Source organism: Meriones unguiculatus, chromosome 11 (assembly GCF_030254825.1).
Source record: "Meriones unguiculatus strain TT.TT164.6M chromosome 11, Bangor_MerUng_6.1, whole genome shotgun sequence".
NCBI classification, from domain to species: Eukaryota; Metazoa; Chordata; class Mammalia; order Rodentia; family Muridae; genus Meriones; species Meriones unguiculatus.
The window spans coordinates 71,492,620-71,505,945 of record NC_083359.1 but is presented as its reverse complement, the minus strand read 5'-3'; the positions used below and the strand labels follow the sequence as shown (position 1 = coordinate 71,505,945).

At 38.1% G+C, this 13,326-nt stretch overlaps 1 protein-coding gene across 2 annotated transcripts in view; it reads left to right on the top strand.

Annotated features, from left to right (window-relative positions):
• The window catches only part of Pla2g4a (phospholipase A2 group IVA), a 145,123-nt gene that overhangs the window by 48,878 nt on the left and 82,919 nt on the right, over nt 1-13,326 (top strand). For both annotated transcript variants that reach the window (XM_021645437.2, XM_060364423.1), the window contains 2 exons: nt 11,606-11,754; nt 12,401-12,514. In XM_021645437.2, the coding sequence (XP_021501112.1) occupies nt 11,606-11,754; nt 12,401-12,514 (263 nt within the window). The remainder of the gene's footprint in view (nt 1-11,605; nt 11,755-12,400; nt 12,515-13,326) is intronic.

The window sequence follows — 13,326 nt, the reverse complement described above, 5'->3', positions numbered from 1 at the left end:
GGGGAAAGAAATAGAATGGCATTTTCCTCGATATGCTTCTCCCGAGACCATGTTGCCTCCAGGACAAGTTGCTTCATGCTCTTACCCTCATGCACTTGTAAAACTGGGCCTCTGGTTCACTTGCTGTTTTTTTTTTTTTTTTTTTAAATTAGTACATAGGCCTGAGTCTGGCCCACAACTAAAATCTTAAGGAATACTGGGAAAATAAATCAAATTGATTATCCTGTCTTCCTGAATGATGTTTCCATTACTGCTTCAGGGAGGAGAGAAATGGAACTGGAAAAATAGTTTTATGTTAGCCTCCCCCCCTCTAATGTGCCCACAGAATATAAATGCCTGTGTTATTTTGTCCACTTGTTATTAGAAGTTTTTGAGGCAAACCTGACCGAAATTTTTATTGAAAATTTTGTACTTTACTTATGGAATTTCAAATATTTTTCTTTGTAACTGGCATTGCTGTTTCCCATTTGCTCCCCCAAAGTATGTATTTGGTAATTTCTTTCTCTAGGGTTCAGCCTTTAGGTTATGGCTGAATATGAGTTTTATAAGAGTTTACAAATGCCTTTGGAATGTTTTTGAGTCCACCCAAAAGTTTAAAGGGCTCTAAATCTAATGAAATTATTTCCCAGTGGTCATTTCATAGAAGATAATTTCAAGATGAGTCAAGTGTCCCATAACATGTTTATCTCACATGTCTTCGCTCTATGTGACAATGAAGAGAATGCGTTAGGAGTGGAGAAGTACCAAGTACTAAAATGGAATGTTTTCCTCATCTATTTAGAATGTCACATCCTATGTAAGGAGTCAAGTAACATTATGAGGTCATTTATATGTTTTTCTCTAGACTTAAACTTGAAGAGTGCTAGCATGACTTCAGGGCTTATGAATTCAGTTAACCATATCATTGTGCATTTCAACAACATTGATTGGGTGGAATTTCACCCAGTTTATGGAATTTCACCCCATTTATTCAATAGAACAAACAGAAGTTTATTACAATGGTATAGGTATATATAGGTATATATAGGTGTCCTTACCATTCCCAATAGGGATACACCGCCATGTGCTGCTTTTCAAGGCCCTGTTACCATCTACTCAGTTAATTTCCTATCACCCTGTCCCACAGAGGAACATCTTCACCTTCATATTCCTGCTTGCATTTTCATCTATGCTCTCAAATGCTGTTCTACCAAGTGAGGACAAAGCTTTAAAAATAAATCTCTCTTAAAGTTGAGTTATAACTAGTCTCCTCTGCATGTGCTAAATGCAATCTTTTTGCTGAAAAAGCTTACCCTGCCTCTCTATCTAAAAGGCCATGATTAAACTCTAAAAGAATTAAATAAAATGAGTTTAATGTTTTTTTAAGTTTCTAAAAACAAGGTACTTTCTTAAAGTGCCCCTGTGAAATAAAATTGCCCTACTGCTTTAAAATTTTGAGCACTTGTATAGCACTAGCATTTTTAATTATTTTTAATGTTTTAAAGGTTTTTATCCTGAGAATAAAAACTTATTTTTTTAATTATGTAGGGACTGGAATGATTAATTAAATGTAGCTAAGATGTAGTTGGAGTATCACTGAACATTACGTATCCAACCTTGGAAATATTTTCCTGTTTTAACTTTTCCTTTGATATATCAAAATGCATTGTTTGTTTAGGTCCAGGCTTGTTTTGAACTCTCTGTGGCTGGGGGACATCCTTGAACATTGATCATCTTTTCATTCTGTCTCTACCTCTGAAGTGTTGGGACTATAGGCATGTACCATCACATCTGGCTTCAGTGAAACAGTTTAGATAAAATTCCAGGCAAAATTCAGATCAAAATGTAATAGCAACATTGGAGTTTTGACTTTTGAAAAGAAATATTAAGGAAGTGTACCCCAGACTTTTTGCAGCAATTTTCCTTCACTAATATCCTCATCAGCAAATGACTACACAATAGTTCTGTGTAGTCAGTGCTTGCTGAGTTCCTTGAGAAAGTAAGAAAACCATCCTATCTAAGGAAGGTAACTGCAGTGAATATGGGTTTTACACTAAAGAGGAAGCTTTGCAGAGAGGCCAGAGCCAGCTCTCTTGTGTATTGCTCAAATGTCCCCTCCACCATTTGTCAATTGTGTGAATTTGGACCAGCTACTCAGTCATTCCATGTCTCAGCACCATCAGCTGTTAAATGAAGTGATGGTTACATCTTCCTCCCAGGTTCCTCATGAAAAATAAATGAAATTGTGTTGTAATATGCACAGCATAAGTACTTGTTAGATAACCAAAGGGGCTGAGAAAAATTCTTATTTATTTTATCTATCTATCTATCTATCTATCTATCTATCTATCTACTTCTAGTTATTTATTTATTTCTGTGGCTCAATGAAATATTGCTTTTTTTGGTTTTTTTTTTTGCAGCTTGTTTTGGTTTTGTTTGTCTTTTGTTGTTTTGGTACAGGCTGGTCTTAAATTCCACTTTTTTTTTTTTTTTTTGAGAATGTTTTCATGTAGCCTATACTAGCCATGTAGCTAAGGATGACCTTGCATTTCTGGTCCTCCTGCCTTTGCCAGGTGTTGAGATTACAGGCACGTGCCACCATGTCTGGTTTGGGGAGTACTGGGATTTAAATGAGATCAAACTCAGGGATTTGTGCATGCTAGGCAGATGGAGAAACACCTCCTGTTTGGTTTTTATTTTAATCTTAGAAACTAGTAATTTCTTTAAGGCATTAAGTCGGGAGCCCAGAATCTCACAGTTGCTGTCTTTGGGGCCAGAACTCCAGCCTGAGTATTCTGCTCTGGACATTTTGGGAAGGTTTGTTTTTTGAGTGTTTTCTGCTTACCTGGGAACATCAGGCAGGCTTATGCAGCCAGGCAGAAAGTCTTGGGTAAGCTCCAGAGAAGACTGGACCACTTGACTACAGTTTGGGATTAGGATGGTAATGTCAGAGGGTGCTGGAACGTGGGATGGAATATGGGAGCATTTTATTTAAGAAAAGTATTCAGGAAAAGTTTTTAAAATCAGATTGACCTAATATGTCTGTATGGTATTGCATGAACACATTAGGTTTTTTTGTGTTTTTTTTTTTTTCTAGTACATAAATATCAGATAGAAACAATTGTTTTATTCCAATGCATTGGTTTTAAGTTAAGGGGTGAGTTTCCCTCTCAGGGCACATAACATTATGTTTAGAAACACTTATGTTAAAATTGAGGATTCTAACTTCTGTAGGGGGGGGAATGGTAACTCCTCCTAGCATCCTTCATGAGAGGCAAGAACCTCAGTCTAGAGTGCAGAGTTATCCAGGTCAGGCATTGGTGTGCCAAAGCTGAAAAAGACATCATTTCTGCCTACAATACAGTAGATTCTTAGATATTGGAATGTGTGTAGTTAAAATGAACAATATAAATGAATTAATATATTTTCTAACACATCGTAAGAACTTCTGGGGTGTTTATTCTGTATATGTGTGTATGTATGTATGTGTGTGTGTCAGGAGGTCACAGGTAAGGCTCAAGTGTTATTCATTGGGAGCCATCCACCTTGTTTTCGATATAAAACTCTCATGAGGACTGGGGAGTTACTGACAAGGCTGGCCAGTGGGCTCCAGGGATTTGCCTGTCTCTACTTCCCCAGTGCTAACATTTCACATCTGTGCCATCGTGTCCAGTTTCATGCGTGGGTGCCGGACATTTAACAAAGGTCCTCAAGTGTGTGTAGCAAGCACTTTTACCCACGGATCTGTCTCCCCAGACCCGAGAGTTACTACAAAGATACTTTTTTTTTTTTTTACAAAAATAACGTCACAGAGACCTAAGTAAAATGGCCATTAAGAAACCATGCCATGAAAATTTAGTTTTTTTTTTTTTTTTTTTTTAGATCTACTGCTAACTTTCTTCTACAGCTTCTGCACTTTCTCCAGTTTCTTGGTGTTACCTTTCACTATTTCTGGCTACAAGGATTCCAGTTTTGAGCCTTTTCTGAAGGGAAGATGGACTGCTACCTAAAAACACATAGCCTGATGGGTTCCTGTTCTGGTAAAGGGTTGTTCAGGAAGACTTGGGATTTGTTTTTCTTTCACTTCTAGGAAATACAGATTAAATACAAATATATTTGGAAGGAATGGCTGGCACTAATTTATTTTGAAATACAATTAAAAGTATGGGTAGATACATCAGGAAAGTTGAGGCATATTACTGAGAAGTAAAAAAAGGGGATAATATTGAGCCTATAGTGAGGGCCACCTCTTCCTCAGTGTCTCTCATTGCTAGATGACCATTTAGCATATTCATTATGTTCTTGTGATGTTTTGGATTTCACACTTTACTGTTGGATTCACCATTCCACTATTCAGTGGTGGATAAGAAGTAAATGATCCCTGTCATTAGGAAGTTTACAGTGTAGTACAGACAGAACTTGCTTAAGATTGGTTTGTTTGTTATAGCAAGGACTCTGTCTTAGAGAGCCTGAGTTAAAGCCTGTTCATTGTTTTCTGCGCATGTGTGTGGCATGCATCCCTGTAAGTAGCAGTAAGTATCTATGGCATCATGTGTACTTGTGCATCCACACTTGTGGAGACCAGAACAAGAGGCAAGGAACCCTTCTCTATCACAGTGTGCCTTGTTTCTTTGAGGCAGTGTCTCTCACTGTACCTGTAGCTTGTGAGTTTAGGTCAGGGTAGCAGCTTGTAGACTGTAGAGACCCTATTCCCTCATCCACACTCAGTCTCTGCCTCACTTAGGATAGAGATGCAGGAATACAAGGGAACACACCAGGCATTTTGCTGTCAGCCTGGGACTCAAAGTCCATGCTCACATGTGCGCATCAAGTATTGTTAGCCACTGAGCTATCTCTGCAGCTGAGTTAAAGCCTGTTTCTGAATGATCTCGTTTGACTCAGTCAATGTCTACAAATTTGCCTTTTCCCCTGTGGAGAGAGTAGTTATGTCTAAATAGTGACTTGAAACATTGCTGTTTTTCTTGTTTGCGGATGTACGTATACTAATCCTGTTGGGAAAATGAATATGAGTCACCAGTTTCATCTAATAAGAAAGCTGAACAGTCAATTCCTTAGGTAGGAAAGTACCAACTAAATAGGACTGTGAGGAGACCATCTCATTTCGTTTATACCCAATGTATGGTGTTTGGACTCTTTTCTTGAACAGTGTTAAGAGAACAGCAGTGGCCTTATATCTTTGAACTTGCAATATGGAGAGAAAACAATGATGTTATGGTTCCAGGTTGCAGTACAGTCCTACTGTGACAGAACAAGGATTTCTGCCCCCCAGTATGCATGGGTAGATTATTTGTAATGTGGGTGTGATTTTGGTTTTTACTGTTCATGTGCAGAAGTATCATTGCACGTGTGGAAGAGAAGGAGTCTCTGGCCACAGGAGAACCTGGAGGTGGTTAGTGAGGAGACTTTGTGGTTTCTTCTTTTTCCCCAGCATGTTTAGGCATGACTTTGCAGGAAGTGAAGGTAAAAACTATGCTTCAGAAATACAACTGTGCAGGTGTTATGGAGACTGCTTTCTAAATTAGCAACTGAAGGATTACGTTATGCCCAAGGCAATGTGGTGTTCCGTGTGACTGGAATTATTACTAAAAAGCTAGATAGTAGGCTCATTTCTAAGGAGTAAAATCTAAAACTGTGGAGGCAGATTGAATACAAAATCTCTGAGGAAAAGAAAATGCCTCTGCTTCCTGACTCCAGCAGCTATAGAATGTGGTGTCACAAAGTCCAGTTGGAAAATTGGGAGAAAATGACAAGGTTTATATCCAGTTTTTGTTTTGTGTTGTGTTTAGAGAAAGAATGATGGAAGGGATATGGGTTTGGTTTGTGCATATCAAGTGAAGGATTTTCAAGGCAGTAGAAACAGATTGAAGGCCCCATAGTGGACATAGATTGAATATGTGGGTGAGAGAAATAATGGTGTTTTGTGCAGGCCGGAACCCTTGAAGGACAGTTAAAGAAAACTAGAGTTGACTTTGCATGATTAAAAAAGAATGGATCCTTCCAAATTGCAGTAAGGTATATGTGGACCTGTGATCAAAATCTTCCCCCTCTCGTGTCTATACCTCCCTTCCTTGTGCCCTTGGGGAAAGAAGGGATGCACCTTGGCTGCAGCTTAAGTCTCAATCACCAAGTTTAAGATTTGAGAGGAACTGTGCTGCAGAAGTATACAGAGACTCTAGGGGTCCATATTATGTCTTTAAAACCAATCTTCGAGATTTACCGAATTTGTAATTAGGTGTATGTGAGTGGGTATGAGTACAGGAGACGAGAAGGAGCCTTCCCAGCCTTTCCTGCTCAAGTTACAAGCTGGTGTTTTGTGTATTGCCTGAAGTGGGTACTTGGAACTGAGCACTGAACTTGGGTCCTCTGCATGAGTAGTATGTGCTCTTAACTGTTTAACCATCACCCTGGCCCCAAATTAAACATTTTAAGACTGCAAATGACTGTAAAAACGTATTTTGAAAATCATTGCATATATGTTGGTATAAAAACATCTTCCGGATTTTATGGTGGACAGAAAGAAACAGACCCAGCTTACGTACGGTCTGCTTGTGTTTGTTTACATAAAGATGAAATCGGGCAAAAATATTCTATGGAGATAGAAAGCAGGATAGACATCATTGTCGTAGAGGGCGTGGGGAGATTCCTAAACGGGTAAGGTGGTGGTCTGTGTTTGGATTTCAGTGATGGTGTTATGGATGGGAGTCCAGAGTATAAAAACAAGCAAGCTTTTTGTTCTTCAGGTAAAAAATTCAAATTAGGAAGTTTTTACTTTTTATTTTTGAAGTTCATGGTTAAATGGTGCTGCTAACCATCTTGTGGTAGGAGCTGTGGCAGCCACTCAGCTACCTTAGAACACCAGTATGGAACAGATTGGCAGTTCCCAGATCTGCTGTGGATTCTCATGTCTGGTTGCCATTGTTACTAATCATACAATTTTCAAAGAAATGGCTACATTTGGCAACATTAATAGACTCCAAACAAATTCTTACATAATTTTTTTTTTATTTTTCTGGTTAGGAGATTGTTGAAAAATAATATTTAAATGTAGTCCATGATCTCAAACAAATTGCTTACCAACATATCTAGTTTATTTTATTCTTGGAGATGGTTTTCATGTTGCAACTTGAAAATTAATTAAATGCTGGAGAGAATTTGCAGAGGTTAACTGAACTGTGTTTAACGGTTCCTGACAGATGATTCCTGTACAAAAGGCCACGGTAACATTGTTACCTTCCTTATGTTAAATGTTTATATGGGTGTTACATACTGCTATGTTCATTGTAATCTTGTAATCTTATGTTTTAAGTCCCTGGTTTTGAAATGTTCAGTGTGTAAAAGAATCATCTGATTATGTTATTTAAATATGAAGATTTCCAAGCCAAACTGAAGTTTCTGATGGGAGATGAAGGGACCTGCACTTTTCTTTTTCCCTCCCTCCCTCTGTCCCTTCTTCCTTCCCTCTTTCCATTTCTCACTTTCTTTGTTCCTATATGGTTCTGGGAATGAACTCAGGGCTTGCCACATTTAGACAAGTCCTCACATACCGCAAGTTCCAGTGTGCAGTTTTTACCAACTGCTGCACATAATTCTGGGAAAGTAACCAATGACTTGAAATATGAGAAACAAACTTTTAAGCCCACTACTACTTATGGTAATACTGACTGCATTTTTCAGGGACCCCTCTTTCTGAGGTCTTTGGTTTTTGTTTGTTTGTTTTATGCCTCATTTCCAAATCAGTAAATTATTCACCAACTCACTTTATTTCAAGCAAGGGGTTTAAACTGTTGTGAGGTAAAGTGGAACTGAAAAAAACAATAGATGCTTTTGAAAATAGAATTGGTAAAAGGTGAAAGATTTATACTATCTGAAGAGAAACAGGAGTTGCCCTTGTTCCATAATCACACAGTCTATGACCTGGATAAAGCTGAGTGACAGATGGGAATTTTATGGCTTTAGGCAGGCCTCCTTAAACAACTAGAGTTTATGAGTAAGGTTCAGAGCTCTGGAATTCTGAAGCTATTCCTGGTGCATGTAGCTTCATGTCATCTTCACGATAATAAAAATGATCTTTATCCTACACCCCCATCATTTTTTGTTTGTCAAGATGTAGATAAAAGGTTTAGATGCAAGAGCGTTTCTGCCCACACATATTTTGCTTCATTACTTGTTTAACTGGAAATAATTTGGGTGATCACTGGTTGCTGATTAATGGTTCAACATCAGTGAATGGCCCTGCAGGTATGACTTTATAAAGTAATAGATATGTGGCATGGTGGTGATGGGGTTCCTTTTCTTGACTTTTTTTAAAAAAAATGCATTTCTAGGAAATTCTCTTAAAGCACTGGGCTAAGGTTTTAGCTGTCAAAATAGGCTGATTTCCCTTTTCACAGATTCCAAGTGTGCTGCTATTCTTATAGATTATTATTATTATTATTATTATTATTATTATTATAGATTATAGATTATATAGCGTGGACTTGAACTTTAAAATACACCCCTTAAAATTTTCTTTTATTCTGGATTCTCTCCCAGGGATCAATGTCTCTTAGTTTACGTGATGAACAGAGATGCAGACTATAAAATCAGAGTTTAGAGCAGGTAGTGGTTTTCCATCTGACCGCTTCTCTCACCTGTCCATTAACCTTTGACACCTTACCTTTGCAACAAGAGAATAAAACATGCAATAAAACATGTCACTCTTGACAGACATTTTAAGCTTCTCACTTTGACTTTATTTAAAAATAAAATAAATCATAGCAAGACACAGGGATACTGTTGAACTGGGTTCTAACTTTTCAAAATGTTTTGATATTTTGACATATAATAATACTGGTATTTTTTAGTATCATTTTACCTTTGTTTGTTTGTTTGTTTATGTTAAAATGTTTTAAGCCAAGGCAGGCACTGACAGTCTAAACTTACCAAAAAAGGTCATATTTTTAATTTCCACCTTCCATTCTATTTGCCACTTCCTTTTCCTATCTGGGTTCTTCCAAGGAACTTGACTTTCTTTTCCCTTTTTTTGTCTGCTCTGTGATCTCTCTCTCTTCTTCCTCTGAGACTCAGATGAAGGGCTTTAGAGAGATGAATTAGTGGTTAAGATTACTTGTTCTTACAGAGAACCTGGGTTCAATTCCTAGCATCCACACAGTAGCTCATAACCATGCCTCACTCCAGTTCTAAGGGATCTGATGCCCTCCTCTGACCTTCATGGACCCCAGGCACACATGAAGTGGACCTTCATGCATGTAGGCAAAACATTCATACACACGAAATAAAATAAAAACATCTTTGATAAAAACCCAAATATGAAGCCTCAGATAGCAATTCCCCCACCTACGATTTGACCTGATTTTTGCATAACCACTTGAGGGAGTGAGCTAGGAGTCACCAGTACGGTGTATCTGCTTGTCTCCCATTTACATTGATGTTAAAATTAGGTTATTTGTTTTTTGACTCACTTTCATAATTCAAATATATGGTTTAGGGCTTGGCATCTTATCAAAGCTGAAATACTTTTTGACAGGCAATCCTGACATACACTGTGAGCTTGAAAGTGCACTAAATGAATGAATGTTTACCATACACATGCCTCCACTTCCCAGATAGCTTTTATATTTTAGCATGGGTTTACTTTACTTCTCCCCTCTACTTAATATTCTGGGAAATATATTTGAAAACAAACAAACAAACAAACAAACAGCAAATGGCCCTGTTAGAAAGTACTGACCCAGTGGGGGTACATTTGCTGTGTCATGTGAATATTCTCCTTGAAGCCATGCATCTGCTTCTAAGCCAAAGAGGACGGCCTGTTTCTCTTTACAATCTTTGGATGCCATAGCTGTTCTAAACAAATGTTGATTTGCATTTGGTTTGAAGCTCTGCGGAATTGAATAGGGGAAAAGGAGCAAGTTGAGGGGCCAGAACCATCCCTGTGCTTTTCTCTCATCCACTCTATGGCTGCCTTGCTGTCTCATAGCTTCTCTGCCCTAGTCTAGGAAACTTAAATGCTGCGTCAGAAGAGGCGAGAACTTCCAGTTCTCCAAGGTGGCATTTTTTACTTGTGTCATCAGAAGCTTCCCTATGTCGGTGTCAGCTAAACAAAACATGAATAATGAAGCACCCTAGACTACTTTTAGCCTGCTTGCTGCTGGCTTGGGAATCCTAGCTGAATTTTTATAAAAGCCCTGGACATTTATATAGCACTCTTGCTTTGAGACTTGCTGATCTTGCACAGTGTCACATGAGCTTTGAGATAGACATTTAAATGTAAAACAGTTCCAGAGGCCATTTCATCTGCTGATTTTTCTACAATGAGTACCAAAACAAACAAACAAACAAAAAACCAAAAAAACCCAACAACTTAATTTTTTTTAAGTCTAATGACTAATAGAACAAACTATGAACAGTGTTTAAAAGAGTAAATGAAGAACATTGGTTACATTATTTGATGTAATAATATGGAAAACAAAATACATATTGATAATTTTATTTATTTTTAACCATGGAATAATAATAGCTTTTATTACATGAGCTCTGTGTGCTGACTTATTTGCCTTTCTGGCTTTTGCTCCTTTGGTCTTCTTCAGAACTCTTGTTTCCAGCCATCTACTCAGCACACTGGCCCAATGTTGGTGGGATGCGGGCAAGAAGCCTGACTCATTGAATCTGCCTAAGACTGTCAGCGCTACCACCCTTCTCATAATGCATCTTAAATGTTTTGAACACTTTTTGTTTAAGATCTTTTACCTTCAGGAGTGAGGTTGGTCCTCTCCTTGCAGTCTAAGGAGAGTGTGCAATGGGATACATACCACTGTCTGTAGGGTGTGCTGTCAGTGGGCATGGTATGATTATTCATGAGTGTCTGGGTAAACAACAGTTCATTATTAGATATACTGTCGACAATTTGTCAGTGATCTTCATTTTGTGAGGATAGCTCAGGGTCACAGGTGAAGTTCCTGAGATCCCAGTGCAGGGCATAGAACTTTTCCTTCCTTAAACCTGGACTGTTGTATGTGGTGGTGATCAGTTTTAGCACTGGTAGCAGGATAGCTCAGCATGTTTTTACTTTTTCTCTGGGAGGGCGGAGGTCCCTCCCTTGACCGCCATCTTTCAGTACTTGTGCCAGTTGCTCTGAGTGATGCGCATTGTACCATTGCTTGGTGTTGGCTGAAAAGATATTTCTATACCCTTATTTTCTTGCTTCTCACTCTTTGTTCTGCTCTTCTTTACATGGAATTTTGCGTTTTGTGATCTTTCCCTTATTCCTTAGGGGAAAGAAGCCATAGTAGTAGTGAGAGTCAGATGAGTGTAGTTTCTGTCATTGTAGGGTAGCTGGGTCAAGGAAGATGTGTAATTCATCCTTGAGGTGGATGAATTTCTGTGTAGATTGCTTTACAAATTATTCCTTATCATTGATTGATCTGTAGTGGAAGGGACATACTATGTAAAAAGCATATAACTTGTGATGTTCTGTTACATATTATCACATTTTGGTGTATAATACTGCAAACTTACTGGAAACAAACTGACAATTTGTATTACTAAAAAGCTAGGGACTGTCAATTACATTTTTGTCCCCATCTCTTTCATTTCCTGTCCATAGTTGACACTCCAGATCCTTATGTGGAACTTTTCATCTCCACCACCCCTGACAGCAGGAAGCGAACAAGACACTTCAATAATGACATCAACCCTGTGTGGAATGAGACCTTTGAGTTCATTTTGGATCCTAATCAGGAAAATGTTTTGGAGGTAAGTGAATCATCTGAGCCCTGTGGACAGTGCTTGTTCCCAGGGAGCCAGACATCTAGTCTCTTCTTCACTGCCTTATTTCCTGTCAGTTTACTATGGTTACCTGTGAGCTAGGCGCCATGCTTGCAGAGCTGGTAGATGGTGTATGTGAAGTTATGTGAGTGCTGAGGTGGCATTTCAGAATGTTCGTGAACGTTGGGGAAAATACACTTTCTGTTCTAAAGGTGGGAATTCATTAAAAAAAATACAAATTCTGTCCATTGGTTTTAAGATACATTTACATGGATTGAGGCTTTGCCCTACCTTACCTGGCCTAGAACTTTATGTGATAACCACTGTTTTTTAAATTATTTACTTTTTAATTTCATGTGTAGACTGTTTGGCCTGTGTGTATATTTGTACACTGTGTGCATGCAATACCCATGGAAGTAAGACAGGGGCATTAGATTTCTTAGAGTCCCTAGAAGTAGAGTTACAGACAGTTGTGACACACCCTGTGGGTGCTGGGAACTGAGCCTGTGTCCTTTTGGAAGAACATCTAGTGCCCTTCACTTCTGGACCATCACTCTTGTCCTCCATGAGAGACATTGTAGATATGATTTCTAAAGATTGCTGGAAACTATATCTGCTCTCTTTTGCTTTGTAGATCACATTGATGGATGCCAATTATGTCATGGATGAAACCCTGGGCACAGCTACATTTTCTGTATCTTCTATGAAGGTGGGAGAGAAGAAAGAAGTCCCTTTTATTTTCAACAAAGTAAGTAGCAGCAGAATCACTTCCCACTCCATTGTCCATAGGCATAGGTTTATTTAGAAACTCAAGCTTAATGTTTGAAAACTTATATTTCCTATGGACTTTATCTTTCATTTTGTTTTCTTTTTTGCTTTCTGTCCTTATCTTGCCCTCCCTTGTTATTCTTTGTGGTGCTGGGGCTTAGACCCAGGACCTTACATAGGCTATGCAAACATGCTACCCCTGAGCTGTATCAAGAGACCCTTCTACTAATATCATTAAATATATAAACCTTAATTGAGGTGATAAATACTTTGATGCATTGATTATTTTTGTTGTTCCAAATAATTACAGTGAAATTAAGCAATAGCTTCAGACTTAGGTCTGCCAATATAATACAAGCATTTGGGATAATAAGATGTTACACAATGCAAACTATTCCACCACTGTGTGACACTTTGTTGGCAAATGTATCTACTAGTATAAACACACGTGTCTACTATTGAATACTTTACTATAAGTTAAGCATCGCTAAAGAAATAATTTTGTCTCAAATAATTAAGCCCAAATCAATGAAAGGTCAGAAGGAATAATGCGGCTTATTTTTATCTTTCAAGTTTGTCACAATTTGTTAGTTATTTATGAATAAAAAAGAAACCTTAGATAAATTATGTTTGCGAACAAACTCATAGTATCCTAATGTATGAGAAATGCATAGGAAATGAATCAGAGTGTTTCTGGTAAGACATGTAATTGGTGAGCTAGCTAAGACATTATATCATGTCCAAGGAAATACCATTTTCACTCATCTTCAGTGTAATACTAATAAAAATCAT